Source organism: Polyergus mexicanus, unplaced genomic scaffold, assembly GCF_030449975.1.
Source record: "Polyergus mexicanus isolate NDT 795.1 unplaced genomic scaffold, iyPolMexi1.0 SCAF_4, whole genome shotgun sequence".
NCBI classification, from domain to species: Eukaryota; Metazoa; Arthropoda; class Insecta; order Hymenoptera; family Formicidae; genus Polyergus; species Polyergus mexicanus.
Genome location: NW_027223324.1, coordinates 8884046 through 8903211, shown reverse-complemented (window position 1 = coordinate 8903211; position 19166 = coordinate 8884046). Strand labels below are relative to the sequence as shown.

General features: G+C 36.5%; 1 protein-coding gene across 1 annotated transcript in view; it reads left to right on the top strand.

Annotated features, from left to right (window-relative positions):
- The window catches only part of LOC138932520 (uncharacterized), a 185957-nt gene that overhangs the window by 147856 nt on the left and 18935 nt on the right, over positions 1-19166 (top strand). The window contains exon 4 of the mRNA XM_070294432.1: positions 3227-3360. Coding sequence (XP_070150533.1) covers positions 3227-3360 — 134 coding nt within the window. The remainder of the gene's footprint in view (positions 1-3226; positions 3361-19166) is intronic.

Sequence of the window (19166 nt, the reverse complement as noted above, 5' to 3'; positions counted from 1 at the left end):
TACGATTATCTCTCCTGTATAATCTACTTATTTTATATATAATTTGATGTTTTTTTATTAGATTTAATTAATTATTTATATTATTAAATCATTGCATTAGTTGCCTATATCTGTAATCGATAGTAGCTTGCGCGAGAAGAGCGAGAGTAATTTTTAACGCGGTGCACAAGATTTTGCCGTTATGCATATTAAGTTCTACAAAAAAAAAAAAAAGAGAGAAGTATAAAGAGCACGCCGTCGTGCTTGCAATAACCCTCGTAATTACGCGCTTAAATCACTGTCGGCGGAATTATTGCGGCGGAATACTTCCCGCACGGTCGAATGCGCTAGCATGGATGCTAACATAGAATGCTCGAATTTCTTCTTCTCTCCCCTCCCTCTCCTCATCCACTTTTCCGATTTCACTCCGTGTACCCTGAGTAAGCGTGTCATTTCGGATTCTTCACGAAAATCGATGATGCGGCTACTTTCGCGATGTTTGAAACTTCAGAAAAAAGAAAAATTTGATCTTTCACAGATATAAAGCGGAAGAATTTGAGAATAATGTGAGGTATGCCATATAAACGAAAATCGTATCAGAAATGAATTATCTAAATTACACACGTCGAAACATATTCGAAACAATTAGTTGGAATCATCATTGAGCTAAGAGCGAAGACACTAGCTATGTAATAAGTTCGCTGAAATCTTTATCAAGTAAATAATAACAGAATTCTTTTTACTTGCACTATAATTCTTAAAAAATTTCCGATACCAATAGATTTTATAAGAATTTCCTAATTAAAGAATAAAATTTTCCCCTCGTATGATTTTTAATATGCTGTCGATTCTCTCTATTAAAGTATAATGTCTTAGCAACATAACCCTGTTGTTTCGCTTTAATAACTGCATCTTGCAAGCTCTTTTTTTAATTCCGAACAAAATTTAATGCTGGAACTCTCATTGCAAAAACGAAATTCCACGGAAGGAAATTTCCACGAAATAATCGGCACTATTACAAGCTTAATGTACGGCAAAATTATCCGCGGCGACACGTGCTTGCAAACGCGTCTCGATTTCGCACAGCATGCTTTTCCGCAATCTCTCGAAAATTTTCCTACACTTGTACGTTTCACGTGGTGCTCTCAGATGCTGCGGCTCTTTTACATTTCCCACTTTCCGTTCGTTCGCGTTTTACTCGAACAGACGGTGACATCGACGGCGACGCCGATGGCGCCGGTCGGAGATTCCTGAGCCGGAAATTCTGGGTTTTAAATGCACCCAGGATATTTCGAGGGCGGGAGGCATTAATGGATCATATCCCGGGATAGAGCTGCACCAACGTTGCAATGTGCGACCTCGGACAACGGAGGTGAATGTTTAATTGAGCATTTGGTCGCGCCCGCCCGAATGCGAATGTCTCTCATAATCCAGCGTGCCAATTAACGCTATTAGAGACATCGAGCGCACCGGCACACACGGCCGATAGCGATAAATCCGGTAATTGATTGTGGATCGGCACACATGTGCCAGTGCAGTCTATATCGAAAGAGCCGTAAAAAATCGGAGACTCACGCATTGCAGTGGCAAGTCGCTGTTAGCGAATGCGATAAGAATTATTCGCAATAATCTCTCTAAAAAGATTGTTGTAGAAATAAAAAATTTGATATTACGATAAAAAAAAAATATAGCATTTAGTTATACATATATCAAATAACGGAAGAGACGAGAGATATATATTTTTTTCTATTTACAGAAAAGATATACATCTATCTTATAATTGTTCCTAAATATTCCTATTTTTTCAAGAAAATATAGACAGAAAGTGTCCTGTTAAAAATATAGCTTCGATACTGCATAAAATTATATTAAATGTTATTTGAATAATAAACTATGTAATCTTTGTTTACAAATCATGCGATACAAATCATGTTACTTGGAAAGCATAACAGTTATCACATTTGATCTAATTATTAGTCAACCGTACGATTAATTACCTAGGGAATTATGGCTCTTGGCTATTGTTTCATATATAATCATAGTATTATATGTCGCAAACGCGAGTAAAATTTATTAATTTTTCGGTTCGGCGATCGCGAGTGCAACCATTTTAATCGATTCTGCCGTAATTGTATTTGTCACGTAAAGTGAATATACAACGTTCCTGTTCCAATTATTGCTCCCGATTTTCCAGTCTACATAATAATTTTTTATACCGAAAATACATAGTCGTTCATTATACGATTCGTGTGTTATCGCAACGGCAAAGTATTCGCGGTACCCGCAAAAGAATCGATATCTCTATGTGGGCTGATGCGCATCCTCGTTTAATCGCGAACGAGGAAAGTCACGTGCCCGAGCTAATTGAAAATTAATTCCCTTCGTGCTGAAGCGACGCAGTCGTGAAAACGTGCAAAACTTATCCCGGGTTCGTCGCCGGTCGGCCGGAAATTGTTTCAGCAAAGTGGATTTAAATCGGATTGCAACGCGAGGAAAAAGCGCGCGTGAGAAAAGATACAAGCTAGTGAAAATTTTCCACCTACATAGATAACACGAGAAAGTAAAATTCGACGCAACATCATCATTTACTATTCATCCTCGACATATACAGACTCGCTAAATTATTTATCTGAATTTGATTTATTTGTTAGGATCATTTTCTTTTTGCTCTCATCGTTAACAGCTCGCAACCTGTTACTCCAGAGTTAAGTTTTTTTGTAAAACTATTTTAATCATTTATAAATTATTAATAAGTACACCATTTATATCACATTATCATTCGCTTCTTAGGTGGCTATATTAAATACATATATTTCTATTTTCTTGATTCTTCTTATAATGTTTAATTTATCATTTTATTTACTTAATTTAATTTAATTTATTTAATTTTTGAATATTAATTGTTGCTTATAAATGCACGTTGATAATGTGTGCTTAATGCAACTTGTGACTTAAGAAAACATCTAGTTGGGGGAGAGAAAGCGGCAGGAAACGTTGATACGCATCCGGAAAATTTATGTCGCGTCGTATTTCCGCGACTCGCGTCTTGCAAAATGAGAAAACCCACTCTTTCTCCTTTTGTTCCATTTTCTCGACGAGGATAGAACGAACGAACGAACGAACGAACGACTCGAGCGCGGAGAACTCCGGGTAATAGTCGAAAGTTTATAGAGTCTAACCGGAGGAAAGTAACTGGTTTATGGGAAAACTTTCACCACGTTCTCACACGGAAAATTTACGTTCGCAGTCCTTCCGGAGGGCAGACCGGAAATCACAGGCCTGTCCCAGAACTACGCCGTCGGTGAGAACGTGACTGCCACCTGCATCGCCTGGCCGTCCGTGCCTAAGGCCAATCTACATTGGACCATCAACGACGATCCGGTAAAGTATCCCTTCACTTTCTTCGTACGAGCCAACTTCCCCGAGGCCGCATCTGCGTATTGCATCGGCGACGTGAACGCGTTTGCCCGATCGCGGGCAAAAATAATCTCACGTGTTCTTTCAACTGAGAGAATCAAAAATAGAGATTTATGTCACTTTGAGAAATTGAAAATAGCAATGGAGCTATACTTTTAGTTATATTTTTTTATATCTTCTACGTTAAACATGAAATTAATATGTATCCATAAAGGCCTTAAATAGAAAAGCACAAAAACCCAATTATGAGAAAATGTAGAAAGTATAGTTTAAAACATTGTGAACACTCTTTGGCTGAAACTCGATCTATAAAAACATACAAACTCGACACCCACAATATTGGAAAAATTACAATTAAAATGAGAAAAAATTTAAGGTGTGTAAAAAGTAAACTCTAAAATAAAGGAAAACTTAAACAAGATTGTGCTGTATTTTATTAAATATGAAAAAGCGTTAATTTTTAACATTGATTATTCGAATGATCGTGTTCGACAAGTTATCTTTAAAAAAAGTTTATTTAATTATATCCTCTAAATATAATATTTCGCTAAAATATTTAAAATTCTCGTGTTAAGTATAATTTTCAGATAACATAATTGAACTTCGCGTTACGTTTCTGTGCAGGAAAAATCGGCTTCAGTCTCGCCGATGGATATGTTGTTAACGGGAAAGCTGAAATATCCTATACACCTATACGCGATGAAATTGATTTGATAGGTACACGCGTATACACTCCGATCTCGCCGATAAGCTGCTTTCACGGCAGAATCTGATTTCGCGTAAAGCGATAGTGTCCGCGTACGAGGACACCGACAAGGCAAAGAAAGCGCGTTGTCGAGAGAAAATCTTGTTTTCTTCCGTAACGGTAATGTCAAGCCCGAGGCTAATCCTGGGCCTGATTAGTATACTTGTCATCTCGCGCAATGGCTTCAAGAGCGCTCGATTTTTGAGAGAATTTTACCTCGTCCGCTCTCTAACGAGATGAACGATCTGGGAAAATTCGACTGCCACGTGTTCGAAATCCTATGCGAAATTTGCATCGCTACGAGCAGCAGAAATTTAAATTCATGATAATTTTGAATTTTCTTCTTTTTCTAATTTCGACGTGTAAATTCAATTCGTTTTCACAATTTGCACGAACCTAGATTTTTTACTTCACTTAAACACAATCTTTTTAATTGTAATACATTTCTTCATATATGAATACGATTACATATTTTTACATGCACGGAATACTGTGAAAAATAATCTTTCTGGAATGAAATCGAATTCAAACCTTGCTACGGAGATTCTTTTCATGGGACAGATTAAAATTTGTGCGAAGTGGATTTAAATTTATTTATTTTTCGGATGTGCAAAAAATATATACGTATATGCGCGTATGCTTCAAACGTTAATGATTACAACACAAGGTGTTTTTGTTTTTTAACAAATTTTTCATAGTGCCACGATAACTTTATGTTCGCGCGCACATTATGATTAAATTTAATTTTTAATTTAAATTCTCCACGAGCGAGCTACGAAATAATATAACGAATATCATCTATATAGTAGTCGTTCATTAAAGTATACTGGATATAACAAGATTAATGAGCCAAAACGTGCAGTATACTTTGATCAATTTAGAGTCAATTTTACTTTAACAAAAAATTCGATTGATCTCTCGTCGTATTCTCTTGTAATTTTTTTTAAGTCTCGAGATCAAACATTTTATGTTATTCGGAACAGAATCTCAAATAAAAATTCTCCTATGCTAAAGTTTAATTTGAAATTAAATGAACAAGAAAATTTTATTACACATTTGCGTTTTCTGAAACCCCCTTTATTTCTTTCCGCTTTCTAAATTTTCAAGTCGCAATTTCAAAGTTGAATTTTTTTCACTTTATCGCCACTTTCATATCGTAAGAGAATAGTCAGTGCACGCAATTTCCCGCTTCATTATGTGTTTGCAACTGAAAAATATTAATACCGGGAAGAGAAAATGTTACCGGGAATAACGCGAAGCGTAATAATATTCACGGAATACTCCGGCGTAAGAGAAAAAACGGACGGTTTGCTGAACGAGCTCGACGTAACGTAAAAGATTGTCGTGCAATGTGCAAAATGTGTTCCTCAGAAAAGCGTAATTTCGCGCCAAATTGATCGCCGTCGTCGGAGCCAAAGCAAATCTCCGTTGAACCGTCAACAAAGCGGCGGGCAAAGTACATTTTCCCTCCTTTCGCCCGGAGCGCTCTCGGTACTTTGATTGTCGCGGGCGTATCTGTAAATTAGAACGAACTGCGCGACTCGAGAAAAACGGCAAATTGCTCACAGCATCGCTCACATTTTGTATGCAGGTCGATTAACCCTCGCGAGACCAAGTTCTAGATTGTAATACAATGGATTACAGCTAATTCAATTATCCTACAATCATCCGAAAGTATATTTCTTTATGAGATGCTGGACTTTTTTTTCTATAATTAAGATATTTTCAATATGTTATTGATACCTTCAATTGTTAAATGGATTAAGAAATGAAGTTTATACAACTTTAAAGCTTAAGTAAATTATTTTAAATTTTTCTTAAAGCTAAAGATAAAAAAATATTTGTATTATAATTTAGAAAACAATACATTTATTAAACAAATATTAATACTAGTCAAGTTAACAATCATTAATAATGATAAGTAACGCCTCTATTTATCGGTGAATGGCTGATAAACTATGTGTTTTATAAATAATGATCATTGTTCTATTATATGCTATAAGATTTTATATTTAATTTAATTACTGGCAACATGTACACATGAATACATAAACGCGATATATATGTTTACGAGTTTATTGCAACGGCATTTTATTTTTCCGACAGTAAAAGAAAACTTCATTGCAAGTTTTCATTGCATCTTTTTTTATCTCTTCCTTCCGTACAATCGATGTAAATTTCGTTGAGTCCATTTGCGCAAGTGAATGAGCGAAGTATACAAAGTTGGCGACACGCCTCTGATAAGTTTTCTTTTATCTATTCCATTCCTTCGTCCGATCGATCTCATTTCGCAATCGTACACGGTATTACTTTGCGAATAATTCGAGTTTACGATTTCGTAGGGATAGTTTGATCGATCTGGGTTTTATCGTTCTCATTCGATGCGAAAAAATGCATAAGGAAAATTGAGGCTTTTTCATATATCTCACGTATCGATCGATCGTGAATTACATGCATATCCTGCCGGTCCGCATTTGTTACGCGAATTTTATTTTGCGAGCGCTCAATATAAGTTCGCAAATATTACGAATTTACGATACCTGTATAAAATAGAAGAAAGGTATCGATGTGAACGAACTTTATCGCTCGTCCGAATGAGAAAAAGTGGAAACAAGATTTTTTTGCATCCTCCCGCAGGGCGCGATGGATAGATCGTAAGTCATCCGGCATTGTACGATAAAGCCAGCCGACACAATGGCTGGGTGCGTGCCTTTTTATTAACATACGAGCCGAAACTACGATCGCGATCGATACAGTGACATATGGCAGCGCTGAAAACCGTCCAGACGGTACTTTTTACACGTAATGGCTCGAATCCGACGTCGGTCGCACGTCTTTTTTTTTCCCTGATGCAGAGTGATATACGGGCGGCTGGTATCGGCGAGATGGGAATTTAATGCGAGCCCATATTTGAATGATACGATGCTTTTTCAGCGACTAGCGCGAGAGATGGTAATAGTCTTTCTTTATTATTACGCTTCTCTCCTACGCGGACAAGTTTCGGCCATTTTTCAAACGAATTGCTCTAAAGTCGCGCGAAAAGTTTCCGACGATCCCGAATAATTTCACTGATTCGATTCGGACGAATCCGTAAAATGATCTATTACATTCTTATTTGCATGAAATAATTAAATTATTATCCTGCTAGTCATTTTCTTCCAATAACTGCTAATTTTTTATTATCGAACATATTTATTGTTAATATCGTTTCTTTTAATCAATATATTAATTTTTTTCTCAAATAAAACATGATTAATTTTACATGCAAGATTTTATATAATATTAAAGAGTGTAGTGCAATATTTGTTTTTCTTTATGTTTCTCTTTTCCTTTGCACGTAATCTCTTCAAGGAACAATTTATGCTCTTTGCCGAACGCATTTGAACCCGTAATAAAATGGGCGTCTTTATGCGAAAGGGGATCCCGTACTTGAACGTGATCCCGAAGAAATCTCGTAAAGTCGTTTGCCGGTCGTGAATTCTAGGACTCTCGCGAATTTCATATGAAGCGCCACAGATATAACGTCAAGACACATTTTGAAGGGACTACAACGAATCATTGGCGAGAGACGTAGCAAAAATTGAACAGAGTTAAAGAGTCTTCTTTTTGCCAGGATACGAATGAAGCAAACCTCGCTTTTCGGACAATTTTCCGAATTATTGGAAAAATCCCTCTCGGAAACTTATATCCCATCTTTGGGAAAGGATGCGATCGTAATGCTGCCCGTTCCCCACATTCTTTCCTTTCTCCTCTTCTCCCCCTGTCCTCTTATTTCATTGCCGGAGGGCTCACGCACTTCAAGATTCTTGAACAGACTCATCGTAAAGACACGCCGTCGTTCATGCTCCAAAGTTCTCTTAGAACGTCATTAAAATTCACATGGAATCCGCAGCGCTTCGAATTTAAATTATCTCATTTTGGGATATACGTCTAAAAACCTCACGTAGAACGTGCGCATCGAGAACAGTCTTATCGTATATCAGTTCTGCAATATGCTATGAGAATTTTCTTGGTGAATTTTCAGAGATATACGTTTCAAAATGAAACAATTTAAATTCTTTATATATAAATATCTATTTTCTTTTTAAGAGAAAGTATATATCGCGAAGATGTGCTTGATATTATACTCCCCTTTAATAAATAGCAAATTTCTCAAAAATTACCAAAACAATTTTTCACGATTACGGAAAAGATGAACACACATCATCGATAAAAAACGTCACCATTCCTATCATTGCTGCTTGAGAAATAAGAGCCTCTTTAGTATCGGGCTCGATTTTTGGCGGTAATTCCGCGCGCGCTCTTATTCTGGGGAAGAGATCCCAGAGGATTCTGCGAGTCTGGCAGACCGACACGATCACACTGAACGAGCCAGATCGAATTCGGGCATTCAACAGAATTAGGCGATCGACCTGCAACGTACGATACCCGCGGGATCACAGGCAGAAAAAATGTCCGCGAGTCTGTCCGTCACTTTTCGTTATATGTACGAGCCTCATAATACCTCGACAAACGCACACACGCAAATTGTCGGTTGTTATTAATGGCGCTCATATATATAAAATGCTTATGCTATATTTCAGTAAGTATACCTTTTTTTTTGTTTATATCATAAGAAAGACTAATTTAAAAAAAACCAAATACATATATAAATCTAATAAAAGAAATTACTCATAATAATTCGTTTTTATTAAATTACACTTTCATCTGTGATATAAACTTGTAATATGAAAAAAGATTGGCGTACCTAAGCGATCTCAATATATAGTAATTGATCTCATAAGCACACAAAAAAATTCATGACTTACATTAGCAAAGCTATCTAGTGGGAATTGATCTCTTCTCCAAGAAACAATATACGTGGATTCGTGGACTCGGCGAGAAAATTGTCTCCGATATCCACAAGTTCGATTACTGCAACTTCGTAGATAACACGAGGTTCGTCTTCGCGCCGGGATCGTCGCACATGTGTGCGCTCCGTGTACATCATCGATTGGACCCACGGGAACTATGCAATATAGTATACTATACGTTCACACACACGCGTGTATCTATGTATTACATGTATTGTTTCGGTGAGCGCGAGCGGTCGGTATTCCGCGCATTTCATCGAGAATCCTGACATCAGGATCAAAACACCACTGGGAGATCTCCCGATAAACAACGGGCAAGTCAATTTGTACAAGTTGCGCGTATGCGAGGCTATCCGGATAGTCGCGGTTTTTAACCATCGCTGTGTAAAATCTACCGAATATGACGTATACGCGGAATTTGCATTTGTAGAAGTTGTCTGGAAATCTAGCAGTTTTGCCGTAAAAAAATGTATACATAAAAATCAGAAATCAAATATATCGATATATCATATTTTAATTACAGCATAAAATAATATAAAAGTAAAATAGAAGAGAAAAAACATATAATAGATATAGAGAGTATCCGAAGTATGGAATAGCACGATATTTTTCATTATTTAGAAGTCTTTCCGATCACCGCTGGGAAATCATCGATAAACATAAAATCTCGAAACAAGCAAGAAAATAAAATGGTCGAGCTTTACGATCCAGATATCAGAGGAGAGCGCATGTTTATCGATGTGTCATTGTTCCTATTTCTATTATATAATTTCTGTCATTTTTAGCATCATCTAGCGTTCTAGATTTTTAAAAATTTTCAAATATCACGAAAATATTCTCATATTTTTCGCAAGGACGTTAGGTAACGTCCAGGAACAGCGACGGACGCACGTCCAGATATAATTAAAAAATTTTTTTTTTTTTAAATATGCTTTTTATTGTACATTTTTAACAGCTTCACTCGATACTATTGTATCTCGGGAAAATTGCGACAGAGCTATCCTCGGTTCATTACATTGCACAAGTGTCTTTCGAATAATCGCACTCCTAAAAAAAAGAAGAAAAACAAGGGAAAAGGAGATAACCATTCAAAATTCATTGAGAGCGACGAGAAGAGGTGAGCTCTCAAAGAGAAAGAGCGAAAAGAGAATTGTGAATCGGAAAGGGCGCGAGAGGATCGGATAGTAAGGGCGAGATCTCGAGGGGCCTCTTTGCCCGGGACAGCTTTGATCGTGTTTTCGTCGATGGGGAAAATTCGAAACGCTTTCGCGAGAAACGCGTTTCATTTTCCCACCTAAGCTACGAGACATTCCCTTCGCTGCTGAAGAAATAAAGGGAACTGAAAAGATCACACGTGTGCATAGCTCGAGCTATGCAGCTAGTTCCTTCCCGGCTCATCCTGTTTCTCCCTTTTTACTTTTTTCGTACCGCCCTTTGCTCCGATTTCTTGTATGTCAAGCAATTCGCCTGTGCGCGATGCGTGTTAGTTTTTCTCCGTTAGTTTTTAGGTTCATTAGCAAACGTCAAAGTTAAAACTCAACGTCGTAAAAGTTGTTATTGCTGTTTGCGTAAAAAGTTTCGAGAAAAAGGCTCTACTATTTTTGGACCGCGTACATTTAAACCGCAATACTTTACACGGGAAAACTCAATTTCAAACTAGTCAAAGAATCTGTAGAAAGAGAAACGCAATGGCAACTTGCGAAACGTTTCTTTTGACACAATAATTACATGTGTGATTATATTGTTAGATATTATGTATAAAAAATATATAATTATTATTTACATATGTATCGTATGTTTAACTCTTCACTCTTTATATGATATTAATACAACATTTATATGCAATTATGAGAAAATTATATTCATTAAATTGATATAATCGAATGAAAAATACGGAAATGTTTATTCTTATTTGTCGCTAATAAAGTAGTAAAATTTTGAGCATTACCGTATCTCTTTTAGATTATATGGATATCACAATTTGTAAATTCTTACAAAATTTAAACGAAATGAAAGAAGAAACATATGCGCGCTCGATTTTTCATACTTTGCAAATTCAATTTAATGACGAGGTGAGTGAATGTAAAGGATGGTTAACCTTCTTATCAGGAAATAGAGGCGCCCCTCTATCCGGAGGATAAAAGCAATCTACGCGAGGACAACTAGGAAACAATTTATTCGGTATCGAATGGTCGCATTTTCTTGTTTTCCTCGAACTTGATTGCGTGTCTGACCGATCGGTCGATCGAATCACTACCATCGTCTGCCTGTAGTAGTCTCGTGCTACGGTAAGTCTCCCCTCCTTAATTTCTATCACGAGACTCGATGACAAACAGCGCGCTACAGAGAAAGAAAAAGCAATAGGCTCTGCGATTGGACGGCAAATGAAATTATTAATATCTTGCTATCTGCGGAATCGTGACGCCATGAGATTCATCAGAGACGGAAAATCGAGCGAGCAAATATACTTTTTTGATTCATCAAAGATACGGTAAACTAGAATATTTGATTCATTAATTTGATGACAAAAAGAAAACAAATAGTGATAGAAATGTATGTAATCGAATTATCTAGTATTCGAAGATTGATTATCGCAACGTGTTATCTATACACACGAGAAATACAATACATAGAAGATTCATTGTTATTATTAATCAAACATTCCAAACCTATCAGATGTAATTTATGTCTAAACAGAGCGTCTATGTAATTGTTATGCATCGCAAACATATGAATTTAACAGCTCTAGCTATTGTAATAGATAGATTACAAGTTTCAGTATATATATATATATATATATATATATATATATATATATATATATATATATATATGTATGTATATATCGAGTACATATTACGGACAATCTAGTAATTAAACAATTCAATATTCTCCTAATAATGATTAATTAATTATAATAAATACTTATTATACGATGCTTTTTTTAACAGATATCTGAATGAATAAAAATTTTTATAGCATCGAAATTTATCGATTATACTATCATATACAATTAGACATGACAAAAATTAATTTCACATATAAAATCTAATGTAAAAAATTACTGTGAAATTCACACATACACGATGTTTCACTCGTGTCAAGATTTCGCCCATATTTTTTTTTATAATGCTCTATCACGTTTATTCGAGTAGAAAACGCTGTATATAGGTATGTTCTACGTCTTTCGCTTTTCCCAGGAGACCGCATTGGTCCATCTAAGCGGTAATCCGGTGGGTATAATACTCCTCGTCGCGACACGTTAACCGATTCCTATTAATAGCCCCGGTCACACACATTTAAGCACTGCAGATTATCAACTAATTGGATTAGCGATATTAATGCCGGCATGGGGGCATACCCCTCATTAGATTCACTCAATATTGCACGGCAATATTACTCATCGCGGACCGTGCACACAAACGCGCACACACCCATGTGTGTCTTGCACATATCGGTATAAGCTCCGCCGTCACATAGCCGCCCGTATAATAGTCAGCGTGTGTATGCTTATGTAGACACGCGCAGCAAACAGGGGAACACACGTGTGCACGTGCCTGAGACGGCAAATTCGGCGATCCGGCGCACGTGACCGGAAGTAAATCACGAAATCACGAATCTCGGACTCGTTAACGCGGAAGGAAGGTCTGGTCTGATTATTGTATTGATTCGCCCTCGCACGCGTGCATTGATTATTATCGTCATTCGTGATATCCGCACGAGAATGCTAATGATTCCACGTGTGTGTGTTCCGCATGCTCGCATTGTCTTCGACAGATATGATACATATATGATATATAGCCACGTATACCGAATATTACTTCGAATTATATCATCTCTCTCTCGCCTCGCTATAACATGTAGTAGATCCTCCTTTAAATGCTGATAATAAAGCATAATGTGTGCGTATGTAGGAATCGCGTATGCAACATATGCATCGTATAAATTATTGCTCTATTATGAATTAATATTTATATAATAATAAAAAAATAATATACAGATATTAATGTAAGAGCAACATTTTCTACAAAAAAAAAAACCAACACAATATTATTTCAGAAGACTGAAGATTATGCAAGAATTAAAAAATTATTATCCCGATGGCCACGATCGCTGCAACGCGTGAAATGCACACATTATGGAAGAAAGCTGTCGCAAAATTGTGTTCCAATCTAGAAGTCGGATAGATTTTAGAAACGAACTCTCCGCCTCGTTGAATATCTCGGTTAAATGTATAAATGTTCTTCTCATGGAATATTTGTTCCAGCTAAGTCTGCTGGGAAATCGTGCGATAATTAATTCGTGCGAAGAAGGCAAACGTTTTATTTGAATAATGTTGATCTTTTAAAGAATAATATATTCGGATCGAAGGATAATATCGAAGGAGAAAAAAGGTTCACGCGCATTTAAAGTTGAAAGGACAATAATTTTAATTTATGTATTCTGAGGAATCTCTTTATTTTACTGTATTACATTAAGTGGTTTTTAATAAATAGACAAATACTTGATCTAATGTTTCGAAAGAAGAAAAGTGAGAATATACTAGAAATTTATAGTTAATACGCGTGCAATAAAAAGATATTAAAAACTCGAGAATGGCAACAATGGGATCGAGTAACGTTTCACGTCAAGCAACTTTGCGCTTATTTAATACTGCGGAGAGATGCTCTGTGTAGCCTCTCTGGAAAATTTCCTCGACACTCAATTCCAAAAGTTCTTGTTATGCAAATATACTTTCCGCGACTCGTAGCGAGTATTTATGTTAACTTCATTGCAACTGACCTCGTAACTTCGGCTATGCCGTACTTATAGCCGTGCGACTTTGCTTCTGGGAATAAGCAATCTGCCGCAAAAGGAAAAAAAAAAAAACATTGATTGTGCAGAGGATCTGGCGGAAGAGTTTAATAAAGTTTCTCGAATCGTTCTGCTCTAATTCCCCCGTATAAAATATCGACGCAGTACAAGAAAGCTACATTTGAATAGCAGTCACAGTTAAGCAAATTCGATAAATTAAGTACGAAGTATACTGAGGTGAACGTATGCAGTTCCAGATATAATTTTAAAATAACTTCTGGAAGAAACACGGTCATATACGATAGTTTTATGCAATCACAATCTTGAAGAATAACTCTTCTTCATTTTTCTGTTATTCCGAAATTGGTTTCACGGGAAACTGCTTATGCGCTGTTCGCTGAATACCTAATAGCTAAAGGATACCATTCGCGAATTTTAAGAACGAGACGCTAAACGGCCGTCGCATTCTGTATGCAATAGCGCGATCGCTCGAGAGAATCGATAGCAATCCATTTCCGATATTCGCGAAGCTTCAAAATTGGCAATTGCAGCCGAAACTATTTCGCAAAGCCTGATAATACGCGACATAAAAAGGTAGCTCGATGCAGCGATTCAATCGCAAAAAAAAAAAAAATATTCTAGCGGTTCGCGAAGTATCCTTGACCCCGTTGTTGTTTATCCGCAGTTCGATCGAGCAATGAATTTTTACGCGGAACGTCGATAAGGCCTCGCGCAATGCATGGGAAGCGGAAAATCTCCGATAGGAAACGCGCAACCGGTGGGTTGGCGCGAAAAAAAAAAGAAAGGAGAGAAGGAAAAAACGGCGCGTAAAAGATTTATTCAGCTCGTATCCGCGCGGCCGATACCGGTCATCGATTTTTCGACCGCGTGCCTATCGCGCGCTGATTTTGCCCTCCACAAGAACGTGTCGCTTTTGTACGAAACGAGCCGATCTCTCTCTCTCTCTCTCTCTCTCTCTCTCTCTCTCTCTCTCTCTCTCTCTTTCTCTCTCTGTATTGTATTGTGTTTTACCTTCGCAACGGTGCAACGAATACAATCGCAGAGCGACGGAGGATTGCCGCTTCCGACGCTTAATCTCGCTTTTCTCGTTAGAACGACAGGTTCAAAATCCGACGCGCCTCCGTTTCAAAAAATAACATGCCATTTTACTGCGAATGTCACACCGGAAATCTTGAGATATGTATCGGTATCATACATCGTTACGTCCTTTGACATTGTCAAAAAAATTCCGTATATATTTATACGCGAGAAAATTTATTAAATAAATTCACTTTGATATCTCGCGTTAAATTCTCGATAAATTTAATTATAATAATATTGTATCGTTTTATGTATAAAATAAAATCTATTTTACCTGAAACGACAATGTTTTTATACGAGTCACGTAAATATGCGTCACAGATATCTCATAATCTCTCGCGTATGTATATACTTCATAAAATAATTATCAACGTGATATTAACCGCGATTTCTCGCAATTCGGTAAAATCATTCATTCCTTTTTTTATATACTTTACAAAAAAATATGACGTTTTTCACCCTTCCGATGCATCGCGGAGATGTAATAAGCGTTCCCCTCGTTATAGCCTGACAGAATTTAAATCTCGAATATTCCATTATTTCTTCATGACATTCATGCATGTATGTGTGCACGTATACATTATATACATATGTATTGCAGAGTGCACGGGTCAGCACGACATATCATTGTAAAGCAGAACTCAAAGAAGGATCCATTAACGATGCTGTCGTCTCGTTAGAACCGCTTCATGCGGACATATAATTCACTAACGATGCGATAAACCTGTCCACTTGCGACATCGATCTCGTGTTAAGCGAAATAGAAAATCACCTAATTTAGTATAATTCTAGAGAAGCATCAATCAAATGCAACAATTAAAAAAGCAATGATAAAAAGAGAAGAAATAAAAATGGCAAAGTTAAAAAGAGTATCGTCAATTCATAAAATTCACTCAATGTATCCACATTTATCTTATCCTTAAAAATTTTTTAGAATACTATTAATTAATATAAATACATTTATTAGTCAATAGTATTATTATTAATACTATTAATAATAAGTATTAATAAAAATACTAATTACTATTATTAATTAATATAAATACGTTTTTTTTTTTTAATATGACTATAAAAGAAACATCAATCATTCAAGTAAAGAATAATGTTTTTTTGCAAACAAAGTCTGATGTTTGGTCAGTTTTATTTCCGATAAATAATTTCTCGATTTGCGTTGTATATATATATTATTGTACTATACTTCTTATAAATCGCTTATCGTGTCTCTATATTTTTTTCCATCAATCGAGCGAAGAAACAATATGAGAAAAAAGCAATCGCGAACAATGATCGACGAGACGCGGTTCAATCGTTAATCCGATCCTCCTGCTGTAGAATGGACCAGGATGCCGAAAGGAAGAAAGGACGGGATGGAAAAGGGAGAATTTGAGGAGAATCTCGTCTCAGTGTATGTGGCATTCGAGGGATACGTGACGCGCTGTACGTGGTGCTCCCACGGGAGATTTTCTTCTCTTCGAGTTCTCTCGCGCGACTCCCTATCCTCTCTGTTCATCCCGATATCCACTTATCGACATCCCTCGTCAAGAGATGCGTTACCGCGGAAATGATACGTACGTGTCAGAAGAGCGAAACCGACACGATGCCGCTCTTCGACGGCTAACCCGCCATTCCGACCAATGGATCACGCACGGATCTATTTCCTTGAGATTCCCCAATAATTTTGAGATAAGAATGCGCGTGTACCAGATTTTTCTGGCGTAATGTATCGAAACATGTTTATTTATGTATTTTGTATTGTATTTTCAACGATTAAGGAAAAAGTTTTTTGAGAGAGAAGGGGGAGTTGCAAGTTTTACGAGAGTTGAATATTAACATAATTGAGAGCTGTAGATCGAAAATTAAAGATTGGCAATTCAGGAAAATTAAGATTGAGAAAACTGAATTATGAAGTTTAAAAGTTAAAAAATTCAAATTATATTCGATATGCAGATATATATCCGAAATTATTGTATTTATATCATTCGCATTAAAGACATTAAGAAACATAAAGAAAAGTTTGCTCTCTCTCTCGCGAGAAAATGTTAATGTCTATGTTGAAGATAAATATCTCGGAGTATACTCCGAGAGTTGAATAGCATCGAAAATTGGCTCCAATATAAGATCCAGAATAATAAGTCAGAAAAATGTTTTCAACGTCGCAGAATCTGTTATTCAAAGCTTGTTTGGAGTCCCCTGTAACGGTATATACAATAGTATATACAGTGCGCGCCGCTAAAATAAAACTCTATAGCGCGTATCCACGGACATTTTCATAAATTTCCTATAAACTTTTTTATAAACTTTTTCTATATCGTGTGCGCGTAGAAAGTTGCAACAACGCTCTCATAGAAATATCAGACAAGCGGCTAGAAATAGTGCTTCATCTACATCCTCATTCACATTTGCGAATATGCAAACATACACGTATGTAAATACTAATAATATCCGTAGCATATACACTCTGATATAACTTGATAGAGCTATGCAATATGCGTTTTGCGTTTCTTTAACGATTTCTATTGTCCTTGTAAAAGAAAATTTGGACATGGAGCGATCGACACGAAACGATTTCTGCGAATTTCAAATTTTTTCTATAATATCAAATAGATTCGAAAAAAATTAGATTTCTTAAAATTTCTATCTTAAAAAAACAGTATTTTTGAATTGATTCATCTCTACATACCTGGGTTTTACCAGTTAATCTCTCAGCCAAAAATACAAACGAGTTACATTTATATACGAGTTACCAGCGGGTGCAAGTTAAATATTTAATTAGGTACCAGGACAACTTTCGTGCCGAGTACGTACGTACCCGTGCGATTATCCGAGTGTCCACTCGAGATAATGGCGAAGGAAAAGCACGTGCGAGCATATGTAATTTATGGTACGAACTTGGTGTATTTATTTTAGCCCCATCGTAGAATTAACAGATATCACAGACTGGTAATTTCCGAGCAGCATATGTTTCATTCCAACTTACCATGATGGGTTTCCGCTTCGATCCATGCCATATGGCTCCTCTAAAACATACGACGAATATATTAATATCTAAAATACATTTCATAATGAATATTAAATATATTAAATATTTCACTATATTTTATGTAGTCGGCCTCTTCTTTATATCTTACTATCTAAAGTGTAAAACGATTAAAATCAAATAAAATGAAATAAAATATAAGATTGATGCAAAATATATTATTTTCTACCACTGATTTTCTCTTTATTATGGCAACTAGCCAAATTAAACTATAATCAAGCATGAATAACCGAGATATATATTCGATAATCTGTCCAGAGATGTCGGTGCGATTGTCGCTTCCATCGAGTAAGCAAACAATCGCATATTTCGCTATGTTATATTACGAAATTAGCATTCGAGAGAGAGAAAGCATTTCCTGGCACCAAGTACATAGTTCGTCAAATATTCGTAAACGTCGCGGAAACCCCACGTTTTCGCCATAACGCGAGAGGGGTGGCGTCGGCAGTTCGTCCGGAGAGAATGGTTACAGTACCCTCCCTTTGTTTTCATATGAGCCGAACTTTCTTTTTTTTTTGCCCTCTGACGTAGAGATGTTCGAAAGTTTTAACGAGGGCACACGGTACGAGAGAGCGAAGAGTTGTGTTTGTGAATGGACCGTATTAATGGCCCGAAGCCAGTTCCACGACGTTCCCATGAAAATTCATTAACTTCGTGAAATGTTTTCTCTCCTCGCTTTCTCTTTCTCTTTCTCTCTCTCTCTCTCTCTCTCTCTCTCTCTCTCTCTCTCTCTCTCTCTCTCTCTCTGTACGGTATGTTCGACTCTTTACGCGTCACACTCGTAGTAGCTTACGATTGCCCGCTGCAATGTTAATTACGGTTTTCCTTTTGCAACTATTATATATTTGCGCTGATATGGAAACACACTTTATTAGTGTACCCATAATGTAATCGAAACAAAATTATTTATCGTTTACTATATGTGTATGGCGATAGTAAATACCGCAAAATGAAAATCGTAACGTTTCAATTTAGGAATTATTTAATGATGTTAAAATAAAGGGAGAGAGAGCTTTATATGAAAATTATTCTACATCATTAAATCACAACATTTCCGAAAGCATTTTCATGGCAGAATTAATCTCGTTGGCAACAATGTAAATTCTCGTGTAATAATAATAAGGTGAAAACTAATATTGATATTTATAATCAATATCTATTTTAGTTATCCGTTTCTATATTTTGTTATTTATCTCTTTTTGAAGATAAAAAGATCGTCTCAGTTTACAATTGCTTTTCA